This window comes from Crassostrea angulata, chromosome 4 (assembly GCF_025612915.1).
Source record: "Crassostrea angulata isolate pt1a10 chromosome 4, ASM2561291v2, whole genome shotgun sequence".
In the NCBI taxonomy this organism is placed as follows: Eukaryota; Metazoa; Mollusca; class Bivalvia; order Ostreida; family Ostreidae; genus Magallana; species Magallana angulata.
The window spans coordinates 5,226,599-5,246,755 of NC_069114.1; the positions used below are offsets into that span (position 1 = coordinate 5,226,599).

General features: G+C 31.3%; 1 protein-coding gene across 1 annotated transcript; it reads left to right on the top strand.

Moving 5' to 3' along the window:
• Nucleotides 1-4,710: 4,710 nt before the first annotated feature.
• On the top strand, nt 4,711-19,873 carry LOC128181066 (uncharacterized). The gene is made up of 9 exons (XM_052849314.1): nt 4,711-4,747; nt 5,871-6,102; nt 6,654-6,731; nt 7,054-7,290; nt 8,156-8,376; nt 18,439-18,523; nt 18,753-18,830; nt 19,043-19,279; nt 19,610-19,873. Exons 2-9 carry the CDS (start codon nt 5,874-5,876, stop codon nt 19,855-19,857), a joined length of 1,413 nt encoding a protein of 470 aa, XP_052705274.1. The 5' UTR covers nt 4,711-4,747; nt 5,871-5,873; the 3' UTR covers nt 19,858-19,873.
• Nucleotides 19,874-20,157: the final 284 nt, after the last annotated feature.

Below are 20,157 nucleotides of genomic sequence, written 5' to 3' on the forward strand. Positions count from 1 at the left end.
ACAAATGTAGTAAAATGGGGAATATGATATAGCAAAAATGTAGGTATAAGAGACCAATAATTTTGAAATAAAAGGCGAGATACAAAGCTTCATTTGCTTCGAATCGAGTACATTGAAATAAATGATATTCGTTTAACGTCTTTAGTAATAAGGCATTAAGAAATGAAATTTACAATTAAAATGTATGTTATGAACACTTGTCATCATAACAGCTCTTTTATCAAAGGTGTTGTGTCATCTAGTACGGTATCAATCAATTTTTTTTATTATTTCCCTGCGTAATTTCAGCAATTTTTTAAAAAGAACATTTTTATATTTCATTTAAGAGAAAATCATAGTGTCATCCGTTAGACTATTTGACCCAAATAACATGAATTAGAATTGAAAACGTGATAACGCACATACGATTGTTCAAAACTGTAACATGTGTGTTAAAAACCGCTTGATCACAAGGTCAAAAAAGTTATTGTGAACAATAGTGCATGGGACGTGTGAAAGTCTTCTGTATCTTGTACTTTCTCAACCACAATATATTAGTTTTGTTAAAGTACATACAGTGCCATCGTCGTCTTCAGATGATATCATGTGTGATAAAACTAATAACTTACATATACATGTAACTGTGTTAGGTAATTACTAGAGTAATTCAATAGAACAACATGTATTTCTGCTTAAATGAAGATATATGTAGTTAATACAAGATCTGTCATGATACTTGTTTTGACAAGGCTAGAAACACACCGACGTGGGACTCTTTGGATACAAGGAAATATACCATTACAGATCATGTTATTCTTTTATTACTTATTTTTGTACGTCTCCATCTTTATTTAAACAAAACCTTGTGAGTTTTAATGTAGATGACCAAAAACCATTTGTGCCTATATCACAATAAAAATTCAAGCATTATAAGTCATCATTATTAGATATAGTAAAGGTTTGTTTGGGAGCAAAGTATTCGTCAATCAACACTGTATTGAACCTGCAAACTATATCTCTGGTGAAAGAGAAACAGTTAAGAAATAGTTCGCCAGCTACATTTAGTTTGCATTGTATTTATTAATTGTTTCCGGTCGAGATTTTGTGATTTTTCAATTCCATCTTCGATTATTTTTATAGGGTATCCCTGCTTGCGAAGATATTTTTTCATTTCTTCCAGACGTTGATTCCTTTTCTTTTCGTCGCTCACTATAATGCATATCCTCCGTGCTAAATTCTATGGAATCGCACGTTTTGTGGGACTTGGGTGGCATGAATTGAAATGAAGGTATTGGTGCGTATTCGTTGGTTTGTAGCATATATCTGTTGATAAACTCTCTCCCTCGTGAGTTATACATATGTCCTACAATGAAATATCATGTTGACTTTCTTTAACTGTAAATTTGATGTCAGGGTCTATATTATTTAAAAGTTCATGGAATGCTTCTAAATCAAGGATTTCCTGATTCCAGATAATGAAGCAATCGTCCGAGTATCTCTTCGACGTTTTCTTGATGATTTCAGCCAAGTTTGAACCGAAGTCTATAGGCATGGCATAGCTCATTGACTGTGCCTTAACTACTGTAATTTCAATTTCGAGGTGAAAGTTTTCAAGAAACATTGGTACTGTTTTGTAGCAATCGTATCTTCTCAGGCCTTTCCGGTAAGCTCGGAAAACTTATCCGAAGTTGTTTTCCGAGCTTGAAGAAATTAAAGATAAAGCTACCTTTCTATCATTATATTGAACATAACTTTGCATTATAAGACCTACTGTTACTTTTTGACATTTCATTTCAAAAACTTCATGTGAAAATGATAAAACGAAATTCAAATGGTACAGTTTATCTGCAGTAGTACAGTATTCCCAGAATCCCCTACTATGGAGTCGAGCTTGCGTATTCTAGTGAAAAATACTAACGTAGTTGCTAGTGCTCGAAAGCGCTAGCAATATTTCTAGTATCTGGATTTCATTTTTCATGTTATATATCTAAAGACCCCCTCCTAAAAATGACTAAATAGTCTAACGTTTTGTCAGTGTTTATAAAAATACACAAAGGATTTCGGAAGCTGTAAGAAAGAAGTGCAGTTGGAAGATGACTGCTGACTCTCGTATATGGAATTTTATGATTATATACCAGACCTCGACAACTTCTACAATAAATTCATATACATTACTTTAATGTTATGCGAGTCATTGAAGTTCTTGAAACTCCGTTTTATCCAAGTGAAAGAATTGTTTTTTATTAATTCATTTTGTTTCTCTTGTAAGTATGGATTGCTTTTGTATGAAATTTTTATCATTTGATTGAAATTAGACAAATAGTAATTTTTGAAATGTTACTCTAATATTATAATACATAGACAGTAACGTTTATAACCGCTGAGTATATGTATCCCCCTCTTCTTCATATGATATTTATATATTGCACCTTCCCGTCGGATAAAAAATGTAAAAATATATTGGATTTAGAATCAAACCTAAAATATAAATAATCAGAATATACATTTAGAGATGTTGCAGGATCAAGATAATTTTTTTTCGCTAGGGAGGGGGAGATACATTACTGTGTTTGTCAAGGGGAGGAACCCCGGGGTCTCTAACCTATTTTGGTAAATTAACTAAGTAAATTTATATTAAGATTGAATTTTCCGCGGATGGGGAGAGGAGGGTCCGGAACCCGCTACCCCTTCTGCATGTAGATCCCTGCATGAGGTCGAATCATGTTTTTTTTTTTTTGCGGACACGTTAATTAATTGTTAGGTACATGTACGAGGGTCAATCAAAAAATACGAAGACAATGTGGCTGTCTATCATATATTTTTCATGAAAGTCACACTTAACAGATTAATCTGCGCACCAACACTTATGTTATTGATATGCGAAGTTTTAGTCCATTTGATGAAACGGTATTTTTGTTACCCCTTTTTAAAAACAACATGTTTTGTCACCACGGCGCACGGTAACGTTCAAAACATGATGTTAAAGTTGAACACGCACAGTTTATAGATATACCCCATCTTTATATCCTGCTTAGTCTCTTGTGCCTTTCTCCTTACAATTTAAGATTGCACTGAACCACTTAACATCTTCTTTGCACACATTTGTTCGAGAATCATAAGTTAGTTCTTCAAAGTTTTCATTTTCTAACCGTGTATCTCTAAGTTTACAGTAAGAATAACCCTGAACGTCGATCGGTTGACGTTACTTATTTTTTCACCAAATATTTACACATATTCGACTCTCTTTCGGACTGTTTTATATTCAAAATACAATTACCACCACCCCAACAAAATTTATCACAGTAAAACACAAACTTGCAAATAATTGTTGACTTATTTTATTAGCACCAATGAACATTTTCAAAACTTGTGTTGGCTTTTTCCTGGGTTAAATTCATTTTTTTTTTGTACCACTCGTTGCGCCGTGATGTCCGGCGACGTAGATGTTTTTAGTCAATTCTAAAGAGGACTATCTGTCTTTAGTTACTAATATCTGTTCGACAAAAAAATGCATCCCGTCATTATTTGGAACATTGAATACCAAGACAAAACTTAATTTGAGGTTTCAATATTATTTGGTTTTACGCCCAATTTATAGAGATATTACTTTCAACATTATATGATTTATTGTTGACATTACACAAATTTTGACCGTGCGCCGTGACCTCATTTTGCAGGATTAGATTCTAAATAATTCTTAGAAATAAAGGAATTTATTCACTTTTTTCTTGCAAATTGTTTGAAACTATTGCTAAATTATGTTTTCCAAATTTAGTAATGATATGACGTTAAGTAGCATAGCTATGACAAAAGTCTTCGTATTTTTTGATTGACCCTCGTATATGTCCCCTCTTTACTATTTCAATGTCTGTTTCGTTAAGTAGCATATCGTTATTATTTATATATGTATTAAACATAGTTTTTTGTTAACCTACTATGAATATAAGTAGCCTATGGAAAAAGAGAGATAATCGCAAAGAAACAGCAGCTAATGCTAAATACCAAGATCATTGATTAAAAACATATAAAGACAAATATAATTTTGTTTTGTGCAGTACATGGTTGCAAATCCTTACTCAGATACATTTGAGGGTCATATATTATTTAAGTTCACATTCTATGTAAATAAAATTTTGCGTGTAAAATCATATTTATTTTCTTGTAAGATTACACATGCAGTCATTGAAAATGTCAATAAATTCTACTCTTAGACTATTATTATTATTATTATGTTAAATTAAGAAAAAAAAATACTCAGTCTATATCTAATTCATCTTAAATGTAACCAGTGTGGGAATCGTGTAAAGATGTTTGATAAGTTTATAGTTGCATGTGGTCATTTAATAAAAATGTAGACTATTAAAATCTACTTTATAATTACATACTGTTTTATTAAAAAAAAATATTCATCGAGGCAATCTGTATCCGAAATATCAAGAAACTATGGACTTTTATGCATATGCACCTGTAGATATAAATTTAATATATATATATATATATATATATATATATATATATATATATATATATATATATATATATATATATATATATATATATATATATATATATATATATTTGAAATGGAATATCATATTTTACACTTTGATATCGAATGCATTTTTAATATATTTTTAACGTGTTAATTATGGAATCCAATCCCACAATATTCGAACAAATGTGTATGTAAATCAGATATAAACGAGTGAAGAATCTCAGGATACCACGAGTGATTTTTATGATTACCGTTGGATAAAACTTTTTTGAGGTAAAATACACAATTATATATTTATACATATCGTCGCAGATAATTAGATAATCGATAAATAAAAGTAAGTAATATAAGAACTCTTGTAACCCTTTTAAGGTATTTGTGGCGTATTTTTAGTAAAAAACATTAATAAGACCTGATTATGTGCTTCATTACTTTAATTAAAGATATGGTTTTCAGATATATTACGCTGAATAAGTCAATCGCATAACAAATATAAGAGAAAAAACATATGTTCTATCATTTTACGTGCCTTAAAAAAATGCAAAAGATTTTAATAACCCCGCCTTAAATAGGGCACGTGATCTCCGTCTATCAACATCAATGGCGAAGACGAGAAAGAGGGGTAGACCGTAAAGTTTGACAGATTTGTATTTGGCAAGGGAAGAAAAAAGAGACAGACTGACAAGGATAGGAACAAAGGGAACATCGTCATTGAGACCATGTAGATTTACGTAATAGGAATTTAAGCCGAATTGAACTTAATTAAGTTTCCATCATGAGGTTGTAAAGGATTTGCTGTAGACAGGTTCGTGTTCCATGTGTTCCGTGTCTTTACTTTAAAAGATATGAATTAAATTGTCAAATGGATTTTGGTCTAGAGAAAGTTGTAAATGAAGAAAAAATAAACAGTCTCAGTACAAGCATCTCTCAGGGAGAGGGGTATTTAATCCGTTTACCGTGTCGATGATGCAAAAAATCGTGTTTAGCCTTTATTACACATCATTTACAATTGATATCGTTCTACATGATTATTATAGGGAAAAAAATGCTTCGAGTATAATATAATATCAGATTTATCTTATTTAAGACATTTAAATCTGATTTTAAATTTAAACAAACTGTTCTTCCATCGTAGGTTCTTTCGCACTCATGCGCAGTGGCGATATAAATGGCGGATTACATTATTTTCATTAGATGTGTAGCAAAGATTAAAAACAAATAACCAAAGATGGAACGTTCTATAGGCCATGAGTTGATGAAAATCATGCAAAGCAACTCAAACTCATGTCAAAAATTATACTCCAAATACGCCACATATACCTTTAAGGACAAAATAAAATTTTAAGATAAAACGATGCTTAAGGATTAATGATATAATTTTGTTTGTGTATTATAGGTGATGAAATTCATACTGTTATTGATAACTTTTGCTGGTGCAAAAGCCGAAGAAGATAATGGAAATTGTAAAGAAATATTACAGGGTTATTTGACAGGGCAACTGTCGTCTGCTTTAGGAGCATATCAAGTAGAAGCATTGAGGAGGGAATTCAAAAGTTTTACTGAGGGAATGGAGAAATCCATGAAAGAGCTTGAACAAAACGTTGAGAAAAAGCTTAACAATATCAAAAGTATACGCCCGAAGTTATCATTATAAGATATATATATATATATATATATATATATATATATATATATATATATATATATATATATATATATATATATATATATATATATATATATATATATATATTCTATCAATCCTTTTTTTTGGTACCGGGGATGAATAAACACAAAGAATAAGTCCAATGCTCAAACAACTTTTATCTTTAGCGCTTTCGCCCTATCGGGCTCTTCAGTAGATTTAAACAAAGTAAACAAGAGCATTATGACGTCTTTGTTTAAATCTACTGAAGAGCCCGGTAGGGCGAAAGCGCTACAGATAAAAGTTGTTTGAACATTGGACTTATTCTTTGTGTTTATATATATATATATATATATATATATATATATATATATATATATATATATATATATATATATATATATATATATATATATATATATATATATATATATATACATATATATACATATATGTGTATATATATATATATATATATATATATATATATATATATATATATATATATATATATATATATACATTCTTTTTCAGACACAGCAAATAGTAGTGTTGTTTACACAAGATGGGGAAGGAAAAATTGTCCAACAGGTGCAGAATTGGTCCTTTCGGGTAAAGCTTTTTAACTAGATAAAGTACCCAACAACCTCTACACAAAATAACTGTTTTCAGATTAATTAATTAGATTTTGAAAAAAAAAATGATCTTCACATTCCATCATCCGTAATTTTTATTATCAAGATCTGTAAACAAAAGAGTGAAGAGACAAACGAACAAATAAAACAATGATAACAAAAAAAAAATCAAAACAAAACAAAACAAGAAACGAAAACAAAACCCCATAATAAAAAAAAACAAAATCCTAAATAGATTAAACATTGATTAAAACTAAAAATGTAGAAAGTTGAACTATGAAACCGTTGGTTTATTTAAGGGTATGTTGGGGGATCCCGTCATACACATTCTGGTGCAGCAGTGGAACCTCTTTGTTTACCAAGAAAACCAGAATGGGGAAACTACAAGGATGGTACTGACGGATCAAAAGCTTACATCTATGGAGCTGAATACGAGACAGGTGATCTAAGTGGCAAGTGGCTCAAACTTCATGATCATGACGTCCCGTGTGCTGTGTGTTTAGTTCGTAACAGATCCGTAGTAAAGATGTTTCCAGGTAAGAGTTAAACATGTACTTCTTCGCGTTTAAAGAATCAACTATAATAGTTAGTAATAGGTAGCAATGTAACGTATGGATTTATTTCAAGTAAAAAATTTATATATTTTGAAAAACGAATATTTTTTTTTTATTTACATATTTCAAATTTAAATATACAAAATTTCTATTAACATCTATTAATATATTTCAATTTTTTTGATAGTTTTAATCACCTTCTTTCCATATTACTTTCATTCACGCATTCTTTCAAAACAAAAATAAATTGACCCGAGGCTGTATATCACATAATTCAAAAAAAAAAACATTAAGAAAAATACAATAATACAATAATAATATTAATAGCTAATTCCACTTCTGTATAATATAGCTACGCAATTATTAACAAAAAAATCGTTCCATCGGTCCACCAGCATTTTTCAAATTTCCTAAGTTAAAATTTTTTAACATGCATATTTCTATCTTCTATTTAAAACTCAAATGACGTAATATCTCAACAAAGTTTGGAATATTATTCTGCTTCAGACAAATAAATATGAATTGTTTTGTATATAAAATCATTAAGTTCACAGGTTTAATTTCTACATTTGGAGAATTTTCTCCAAACCGTATATTGATAGCATCGAAACCAACCTGTCTTCCATGCTTTCCTATATACATGTATACACATACTATGATTGTTCCACTAGGGTAAAACGTTAGTACACCAAAAATACATGTTGCATTGTTTCTATTTCTTCTTTACAATAAGTACGGCAACTAGTTGCAATGATCTTGATTTTTTTTTTCAAATAATAATTAAAAATCAAAAACGAAAGTTAACAAAAAAGTGTTGTGTTTTTGTAAATTATTCGAACCTTTGTAGCTACAAAAGTGTGCAAAGACGGTTGGAAGTTTGAGTATCATGGTTACCTAATGGCTGGTTACCATGGTCACGCAGCTGGGACAACATATACTTGCATCGATAACGACCCAGAGAGTTTACATGGAGGTGGTAACATCAACAGCAACGGTTACCTGCTCTATATGGTGGAGGCAAGATGTGGTTCATTGAAGTGTCCACCGTATGTTGAAGGAAGAGAGATTGTTTGTACTGTCTGTTCCCTGAAAAAATAAAAAAAACCGTTAAACGTTACTATACCGATATATTTGTCATTCTTGAGTCAAAACTAATACGGATTTCTGTCTTTATAAGAACAATCTTGTGTTTTAATATTGGCCGACAAGAAGATGTTCTTTTCGAACTATAGTGGCAAACTGATGAAACAGTCATATTAAATTTATTTTTGGCTGTTGGATGCGTAATCCATGCCCAAATAAATATCTGATTCATTTTCATTTATAACCACGAATGTTGCTTTGTTTATACACAGGTTATTGTTTTTCTTTGCAATCATTTTGCATTCAGATATAAATGTAAAGGTTGCATCAGTCAGTGACCCTTGAAGGCGCATAGAGCAAGTGCTTCCCTTCGGTTTCTGGGGGTAGTAAGCGGTCGTATACTCCTCCTTAATTGGACAACAGTTAATCGTAGGTTAACCCCCACCAAAGACTAGTCCGCATTTTCAGCTTGGTAATGAAGACAGTGTAGAAAAGGCGTTTTGTCTAAAAACACAACACACAACATAAGTAGAGCACAGCGGAACAGATGGAACCAGTGAGCTTTGTGTCACTGTCCATAGCACATATCAGCAGTATTCCACGCCATTTGGTCTTACCAGGGTCAAGCATGGTTAAAATAATTATAAGTATATTAATCGATGTACTACATAAGTTACCACCCCATCCATTCCTTTTTTTATTCATATTACATTTTAAAAGCGTAAGCCGCAGATTTAATCCTTTATGAAGCGTTTCATATATGGTTAAATCAACCGACTAGACAAGGACAAAAAGAAATTTTATCATATTTATTGAAGATAAATATCTTGAAAAAAAGAGATAACACCTTTACGTTGCTATCAAAAAGATGAGCTTGAAGATAAATATCTTGAAAAAAAGAGATAACACCTTTACGTTGCTTTCAAAAAGATGAGCTCTATTTAAAGTAATTATCGTATTTATGCATTGGTTTATTTACCGTAATAGGATGCATTTAAATTCCATTTACTAGTAGATACATATACAATATGAGAGGCTCTAACTGTATTAACAGCCACTTTTGTCAGTAGGAATGTCTTAGGGAGTTGTTCTGCTACAACGACGGTAATAACTACTTTCTCTTTAAAAGTGTCTTCACGTCTTCAAAACAATCTATTCGTATCAGACAAATAAAATGTTATAAAACTCTTAAATTCTAATGTCACAGATGTTTTACTATTGATTTTCCTTTCACGCTATCATTAACAAGATCAATATGTGTCGTTACTAGATACGAGATGTGTGACTACGTAGTAAAATAATATTGATAAGTTTTTGTTTTTCTTTTGTTGTTGTTGTAATTATACATTTATTTATGTAGTATTCACTTCCAATGTGCAATTATGCAGTTTTATAAAATAGAATGGTTTTATTTGTTTAGCTTTTAGTTGAAAATTAAGCTTATATGTTGAAATAAACATTAACAAAAAAACGAAGAACAAAACTATGAATACAATATTTCTTGATTAAACGAATGAATCATGCAAATGAATTTTATTTTTCTTTCCTCACAAGAAATACTCAATAAGAGATTTTTCCTAACGTAAATGTACTTCATCGTCCCTGTTTATGCATGCAAACGGATATTATTTTATTCTCAACTGGGTGTAAACGAAGAGTCATTGACTGGTTTGGTGTTCAAAACAAAATACAATATCTAATTTTAGAAATTAGAAATAAATGTGATATATCATCTGAATAAAACATTCAAAACTTTTTTTACCGTTATATCACAGAGACATTGAAACGTTCGAGTAATAAATATTTCTGACATCACATCATGTCGCGTACAAATGCTAAAATTCCTGATGAATGTTTATTGAAATGAACAGTCAGGGTTCCACGTTATTCAATATATTTCTGTCTAAATTCTAAAAAAGGATAAACTTTCCAGACTAATTCTGACCATCTAACGATGTATTTCCGTATAACAAAATATGCCCTTGATTCTGGCGGACGTGAATACTTACCCCAGAGGTTATTATTACAATGTATACATATATGTACTGCATACAGTGTGTCGTTAGTATTGCATATATTTGGCCGAAAAAACTCAGTTTCTGAAAAAGCATACCAAGTACATTTATGTACTAGTAATACAGTCTTTAACATAACGCTATACAGTGTTCTTTTACCATTTTTAGGGGGGGGGGTGTTTTTTTTTTTTTGTTTTTTTGTTTTTTTTTTTTTCTTTTTTTATTTTTTATTTTTGAGGTTTTTTTCACTAGAAATTCAAAAAGAAAGTATTGCTTTCTTGTACTTGACGAAAGGTATGATGGTACATGTACCCCTGCTCTCGATTTTCCACAAAGATCTGTAGTAAGAAAACCAACATGATTTGAAGTCACCTTTCTTCAAAGTTATGAAACAGCTTCTTAAGTGATAAATGCTAGGAATGTATCTGATAATACACAAAAGTATTTATAGAACACATGTGAATCTGTTAAATAATGTCTTATGCTTGTTGTCAAGAGTAACAACATTTTATTTAAGGATTGATCCATTATATTCCAAAATATTTGCAGAGATTACAATGGTTTGACAACGGACGAAATCATTCAGTTATCTTAGATCTATAATAAAGCACAATTTTTTTTTATATCAATCAGCTTGTACAAATGTAGTTCCTACAGCCCATAAGTAAGGTGAACGATATTCAATTACACACCTTAATAAGGATTTATTTGATAGATATTTATCTTTAGTTGATAATTTTTTTAATAAACTTATTCGATATAAGATCCTATATAGATTTAGCTCAAATATATTGTAATTATCTATTTCCAAATTCAAAGATTTTCAATGAATGCATACATAAAGGAACATATATGAGGCACGAAGCATCAGTAATAAATATTTGATTTGCCACTTTCACTTGTCCCTATTTTTCTTGTGGAGAATAATTCTAATGAAGGACCCACTACAATATGAAATATTAATTTTTGCAAATTTAATTTTCTAAACAAGACACAGCACCAGGAATTTCTTTACCATCAACATACGGTGGACACTTCCATGAATCGCATCTTCCCTCCGCCAATACAACAGGTAACCGTTGCTGTCAGTATAACCGTCTCCAGGTAAATTCTCTGGGTTATGATCGACACATCTGTGCATTGTTCCAGCATTATATTTATAATATCCCGCCATCAAGTAGCCGTTGTACCCCAGCTTCCATCTTTTGTAACAGGACGTTCTTGCTACAATCATTGAGCTGATACCTAAATAACCAAAAAAAGTATCATTGTTTGGATGTGTCTTAGCTGAACCTTTTAAAAGCCCGTTAATGTAAATCAGTCTTGAAAAGATTATCGTTTTTTGAGACTACGATTTGAACGAATTTATTTTAAGATATGATGCAACCTTAATAAACACTACAGCCTTGAAACATGTCTAGCACTGGGTTCTTTTTCGAACCAAACATACAAAACACAGGTCGTCATAATTATGAAGTGGCAACCATTTACCACTTAGATCAATTGTTTCATATTCTCCGTCGTGAATGGTATTTTTATATCCATCCACACAATCCTTGTAGCTTCTCCACTCTGGATTTTTTGTCAAACAAAGAGAATTCACTGTCGCTCAAGTATAAGTGTAATAGGATCTTCCAGTAATTATATAAACTAAGAGCTGCTACTATTTGGGGTTTTTTTCCTTGTTAGATTTTGTTTAAGAATCGAAGCACAAGACTTGTAAATTAAGACTTTTATTACGATTTTTTAAATTCCTGTTTTCAAAAAATAACTTTAACATGTTTTGTCATATTTTGAATCTGGCTATTATCTAAGTTTTCGATTTATCTATCAAATTTTACCTTTGAATATAAAGCAAAGTATTGTAAATGAAAGGATACTAATCAGGACAAAAACATATCTCTGTAGAACCTTCTATGTCATGCCGTTTTATAAAACAAAACAATTATCCTTTTCTACTTCCGTCTTTTGTTTTGAATCATATGATCAGAACATGACTAAATCCTTAAAAAGCGTTCTTTTTGCAACAAATTACCCACGGTATTTGTACATTTAAGTGTTGCAAAAGTAGTGAACTTCGAATTAAACTCTTGTTGGCATTTTGTTTCTCTTTTATTGTATAACTATGCACTCTATTGAGTTTTATTTCAGTCTGGAAACACTACCTGAAAAAACTAGTTCTGTTTAAACAACACTTTTTTTCCCCAACCTGTATAAACTACGCCACCCTTTTCACAGAATCTAAAAAAGTTAAAGGATATTTATATTCTTTTTGTTTCTACTTTATATAATCTCAAAATGACTTTACGAGCCAATGTTATAAACATTTGTGTTTTTTATATAAGCTTTAACTTTCATTTTAATCTCTTTGAGATCTTTTATGAATGAAAGTTGCGAGTTTTCTCATCAATACTGTTTTATGTAAATTTCAAAATCTAATAATAACTGTACTCTCAGATAAAGTTTTAGAATATTTTACTATCTCCGATAATCGTCTCGCCTAGTGATACAGCTAATATCATCGGAAGCAGTATGAATGCCATCACTTGAATAAAGAAATTCAAATATTGACCTAATATTATCAGTTTGAAAAAATAGGTATGTTTAGAAATACATATCAAACTATTGTAGATATGCTCAAAACTAAAATTGTTTTACACCATACAATCTAAATCCCGAAATCTAATTCGTATGTTGCAATTGATAAACATAAAAATGTATGTTGAATACGACTAATAAATCCACTAATCGACTCGAATGAGCTTTCTCGTTTTCGCTTTCGGCAAAAAAGGGAACTAAGTTAAAACTGTTCAATATAAGATTCCAAAATAAAGTAGAAATATACATAGAAAGCGCACGTGTATTACACAAAATATCGTAAAGACTTCAGATCATTAAACAAGAGGCCCAGGGGCCACATCGCTCACCTGAGCAACAATTGCCTTAATTCTGATCAAATTAGCATAACAGTATCAAAATATCTTGACAACTGAGTACAATAGATCTTGCTAAAAAAAAAATTGAAAATCTGCCAATTCTTATCCACCTCTTATTTTTTGGTACATGTAAATACCAAGCCCCTTTTGTTGTTGTACCTCTAAGATTGTTCTCTATTCCTATTTACTCCCCCCCCCCCCCCCCCCCATTTCCTGGCCCAACTATTCTCTAGGGAATCATGGTTTCATCAAACTTAAATCTATCTTTAATCTCATAACCTGTGCTTTCACACTAAGTACTGAGTTTTGGACCAAAAACTTTCCCGGAATATTTTTAAAGATTTTCTCTATATATTCCTATGTAAAAATTCAAACAGCCATCACGGTCCCACCCTACCACTAGGGACTGTGATTTTGCAAACTTGAATTTACACTACCCGAGGATGCCTCTACACAAGTTTAAGCTTTTCTGGCCAAATAGTCTTTAAAAAGAAGATTTTGAAAGATTTTCTCTATATATTCCTAAGTAAAATTGCATCGCCCATTGTGGCCTAACCCTACCCCTGGACTATTATTGAAACAAACTTGAATCTATATGATCTGGGGATGCCTCCACTCAAATTTGGGATTTCCTGGCCTAATACTTTTGAGAAGAAGACTTTTAAAGATTTTCTCTATCTATAAAAATGTATCCCCAATTGTGGCCCCGCCCTACCCCCAGGGACCATGATTTGAACAAACTTGAATCTACATTATCTGAGGATGGGTACACGCCAATTTGAGATTTCTTGGCCGAATAGTTATTAAAAGAAATTTTTTTAAAGATTTTCTCTATATACTCTTATGTAAAAATTGATCCCCCAACTGTGGCCCCACCCTACCCCCGGGGACTATGATTTGAAGAAACATGAATCTACACTACCTGAGGATGCTTCCATTTTAATTTGAGCTTATCTGGCCTAATAGATTTTGAGAATAAGATTTTTAAAGATTTTCTCTTTATATATTCCTATGTAAAACTTGATCCCCCTCTTGTGGCCCCATCCTACCCCCGGGGATCATGATTTGAACAGACTTAAATCTACACTACCTGAGGATGCTCCCATTTTAATTTGAGCTTTTCTGGCCTGATAGTTTTTGAGAAGAAGATTTTTTAAGATTTTTTCTCTATATATTCCTATGTAAAACTTGATCCCCCTCTTGTGGCCCCTCCCTACCCCCGGGGACCATGATTTGAACAAACGTGAATCTACACTACCTGAGGATGCCTCCACACAAGTTTAAGCTTTTCCGGCTGAATAGTTTTTGAGAAGAAGATTTTTGAAAAATACCAACAAATTTTTAATAATTCTCAATTATCTCCCCTTTAAAAAGGGCATGGCACTTCATTTGAACAAACTTGAATCCCCTTCACCTAGTGGTGCTTTGTGCCAAATTTGGTTGAAATCTGCCCAGTTGTTCTTGAGAAGAAGATGAAAATGTGAAAAGTTAACAACTACGACGACGACGACGACGACGACAACGACGACGACAACGACAGACAACGGACAAATTGTGATCAGAAAAGCTCACTTGAGCCTTTGGCTCAGGTGAGCTAAAAAGACAAGCGCATATTTTCACTGGCTCACACTTAATGAAAGAACAATTATTATTCCATTTTCATTATTGTTTATGTGTGATTATTCTGGCGTGTTTGTATTCATCGTACGTATTAATTGTTTTCTTGTTTAACTAAAAATGTTCTTGGTAACTTAACTTATGTTTGAGCTTTTTATGTCGTGTTAATTAGTGAATAATATTAAATTTGAAAAATGTTACCTGTAGTTTGAAAACCTATGCAACGCAATCAAATCAGGGTCCAAAATATAAAATTGGTTTAGAATAGCTTATTAGTGATAATTGCTGTCTCCATGAACATTATGTACTTAGACACATGAAATCCTAATTAAAAATACACCAATCAAGGTTTTGAAAGTAAAAAAAGATATTTTCATATCTGATCTATTACTTGTGTTTTGTTTGTTTGTTTTTTTTGCAACTTAAGAGGAAAAGATAATATACAGGCACGTAGCATCGTTTCTAAAAGTGGGAGGGGGGCAGACTCATCCAAAAAAAATCTTGACAAGCAAATAAAAAAAAAGATTACTTTCCATAATCCCGAAAATCCTAATCTGTGGGGAAGGGTGGAGGGGAAGGAGAGAGTATACCTTTTAACTTCAATTTCTATATTTTCAATTCAATTTTTTATATGTTCCCATAAAAGTTGGGGGGGGGCAACTCCATGTTAATTCAATTTTTTGTATGTAAATTTCAGAAAAATTTTTGCTGCGAAAAAAGGGGGGGGGGGGTATTCTCCACAAGAAAAATAGGAAAAAGTGCAAGTGGCAAATCAAATATTTATTAAAGTCCAAATCAGTTGCTAATGAAGGTGTTTTATGTTTAAAATCAGTATGGTTAAATTAGAACACATTGTTGTGTCCTTTAATTAAATTGATAAGAGAGTACACTAGCAATTAAGGAAAACCAATTACCGATTTTACTAATGGAAAAATATTAAACAAAAATGAATCTGTGTGTTTATTTACGGCGATTTGCTCAGATGTAATAGTATGCATTATGTTCACCTTACATGGTATCGCTATTCAAAAGATTTAGTTTCAGAAGATTGAAACAATGAAATAAATTAAATATAACGGTTTCATGACATCCTTTAACCCTTTATTCTGTGAATTAAGCTTCTCCAAATAGGTGAACATTCTGAATAAAAAAAAACCCACAAAATCGAACAAAATCAAAAGTGCAAGTTTACGATGTTATATACTTTACTAATGAAAATATCCTGAACGTTATGAAAGTCAGCTAAAGTAAAGAAGATTATTTTATAGCCCCACTCCGTACCTGTCAAAAAGGTCTAATACCCGGAAAGGGTCAAAATCTAGAGATAAACCTGTTTTTCAATAAAAAAAAAGATTCATTTATATTAACAATAAAGCAGTATAGTCTTAGGGTTCCAGGAAAAGTTTTATTTTAGTAAGTTATGATAAAAATAGGAATGTTATTTTTAATTTTACATTGCAAATCATCATTTGATCCTTACAAATCAACGATTATAGATACAATAATGTACTTCACATATGAAAAAAATATCAAGTTCACTGATCCCTTAAACAGTATGAATGTTTAATTTTAAACCATGCTTAGGAGGGATATATGTTGAGTTTCAACATTTAACGTAGGTGTACATTTTATAAATACAACTTCATCTGAAGGAAAAAGGATTCAAAGCTTTCAAAATGTGTGTGCCATTCCGCTTTTTTTATTGCATTAAGTGCATCTTCTTACCAAAGATAAACAATCAGTAATGAAACTAATTTTCAGAATGTCTCTGTCCACTGAAGTAACTTCTCTTAAAGAACACATTCTGTCTTGATAACAGACCCAAACTCCTCCCACTTCATGTTCAATCTTCCTGCAGGATACTGAATCACACTAAAAACGTTTAAATAGCTCTTCACTCATAGCAAATGTCATCTTCGTCTTCCTGTTTCCAACAGCATTAGGTTCTCAATATCATGTAGTTTGAGAAATTTTACATCATGTAACACTTATATGTAGAAAAATGTGTTTGTGTTTTATTTTCTTTTACTCCACTAGCAACAAAAATTGCAATAATTTTTTTTTTCAAATATTTGACATTCGTGAATAAGAACTTGACACTTACTTTCCTAAAATTCAAATAACTGAAAATAATGAAGCTTGTTTCTACCTCGCTGACTTCTATTCCTTTTTTGTTAAAGCAAAAACACTTTTTTTAAATTGGTATTGAATATATTTGCAATAGATAATAAAATCGTACGCACATATTGTGCCCATCTATTTTTAGCCATTACAGCAAATGCAATCAATACATTTTGTCAATTAATAATGCTGCCCTAGTTTTGTTGAAAGCAGAAGACTTGCTGATTTGCTATTTGTGTAATATTACGAAATGACTTGATTATATTTTATTATACTGTGATAATATGTATCGATATGTTTTCATTATTAATTGAAAACTGTTGTAATGTTGAACAATTGGAAAACGATCAGTAACAAACGACTGCTGGTTTCCCATTATCATCTAGCGTGCATGCAGCACACATGCCATATCATCTAACATGCATGGTCATATGTTAAATGAGGATTATAGATTATGATTATTTTAACGTTTATCTTCTTGAATGTTAATGTCAAATATGCTTAGGTATGTTATTTTTATAGAGTAGTTATAAAACAAATAAACAATAAAAAAGAAAGAAAGAAAATGTTGCAGTTTCCTTGTACATTGTGTGTTTAAATATACATTTTCAATCATTTAGTATTCCGGTACTCAATATCTATTTACGTTATGATACAATGAACAATATTTATATCCTATCAGTAATCGATAAAAAATCACACACGAGAGATATATCTACATTTTTCTATTTTATTATGATCAATGTAAAATTTCTTGATTTTGGACATTCAATATTTCCGACCGACTTATGATAAAAATAACTTATAATTTAAGTTTATTGACTATCAGGTATTAATCGTATCTGATAGATATCTTCAAGTAGGATTCAGTTGATATACTTTGATAAATGTTTGTTGTTTCTTTACAATTCTATGTAAAATATTTTCTAACATCGATCTCAAAGCAATCTTTAATCTTCAAGCTAAGTTTTATATCCATACATTTGTATATCCAATATAAAAAATATAGATTTGTGTTCTATTAAAAAAAAGTGACTTATAGTCAATGTTATACTTAGATATCAAATATCGTTTTAATGTCGTGTTAATGATCATATCGCTCCAATTCATATGACGTCACCTGAACAATAGTGTATATAGGTATTTGAGAAAGTCACTCTTTTCATTTGATTTCTTGAACTTCCGTCAGACATTGCTTTTGACTGAGGTAAAGCCAACGATAATTTATAATTAAACACTATAAACACTTTAAGAACTTTAAAAACAAAACATACCATTACTGAAAGACTGCTTACTCAAAACTATTGTTTAGTAAACGTTATTTTAAAATTGATAATATAGTTATTCATGTATCATAGATCATGAAATTAATACTGTTTCTGATGATCGTTGCTGCTGCACAAGCTGGGACAAATACCGGACAGTGTAAAGAAATGTTACAGGGTTATCTGACAGGACAGCTGTCATCGGCTCTAGGAGCTTACCAAGTAGAAGCTTTGAGGCGAGAGTTCAAAGGTTTTACTGACGTCATTGAGAAATCAATGAGAGAGTTCAAAGAAAACATTGAGGCAAAGCTGAGAAACATCAAAGGTATGTCAATTAAAAAAATAAAGATATAGGATAGTATGTAGAAATAAATAGTAAATTATCATTTATTAATATTCATTTCCAGATACATCAAACAGTAGCGCTGTTTACACACGATGGGGTAGTAAAAACTGCCCTGGCAGTGCAGACTTGGTTCTTTCAGGTAGTGATTTTGAATTTTGAAAAGAAACTGTAAATCAAGTCTCTGTAAGACCCCTTTTAAGAACTTAAGTCTTTTAACTGTGTTTTGTGCAAAGCTAAAGAAACACGAAGAAGAACATACTACTTGTATTATACTTCCTTTATTTTTTAGATTTAAAAAAAATGTGTTTTTATTCATTCTTTATAAAAATTAAATACAATATTGATTTGTAGGCTACGTTGGTGGATCACTTTTTTCTCATACGGGGGCAGCAGTTGAACCTCTTTGTTTACCCAGAAATCCAGAATGGGGAGACTACAGAGATGAAACGGATGGGGCAAAAGCTTATATTTACGGTGCAGAATACCAAACGGGTGATTCAGCTGGGAAGTTGATTAATCTTCATGATCACGACGTCCCTTGTGCCGTGTGTTTGGTTCGTAACAGATCGGTGGTAAAGATGTTTCCAGGTAAGAATTACCTAAAGCATTCATTTTAATGTTTCGATCTAGTTAAGTGAATTCAAATATAGTGAATACTAGTATGTAAAATAATACACACTTGGATTTGCCGAAAGGTTAATATAACGGAAGATAATTAATGAATTTTCAGCCAATTTAACACTTATACAGTAATTGCCAACTCAAGGTGATAATTGATAACATTTAAAATATTTTTCCAGGTAGAATGCACTTTAACAATTCAATTACATCTAGTCACAACCTAGATATTAAAAATTTTATACCAATTAATCAAATGTTAATTCTATTGTTTTTAATATTTCAATTCAATAACGGTAGCTAGAAAAACATGTGACAAGGGTTGGAAGCATGAGTACCATGGCTATCTCATGGCAGGCTACTATAACCACAGTGCTGGAACATCATACACCTGTGTCGATGGTGACCCAGAGACGTTACAAGGCGGTCATATCAACAATAACGGTTACCTGTTCTATCTCGTGGAGGCAATTTGTGGCTCACTCAAGTGTCCGCCTTACGTTAATGGAAGAGAACTTGTCTGTGTTGTTTGTTCCTTAGAAAAATGAAGATTGTCAAAATAAATTCGTTGTTTTTTAATACTTGATGTACCACAATGATAGAGATAATGAATGCATACTGTATATATTTTGAATGAAGGTTGTTTGAACTGATGAAAAATCCCAAATCTAAAAATATAGTAAATATTAAAAAAAAAACAAATTTGTGTGTTTATTAACGGCAATTTGCTCAGAGGTAATAGTATGTATTGTGTACACTTTATCTAGTATCGCAATTCAAAACGTTTAGTTATAGAATATGTAACAAGGAAATAAAATTAGGTATAATGGTTTTAAAAAATCCTTTAA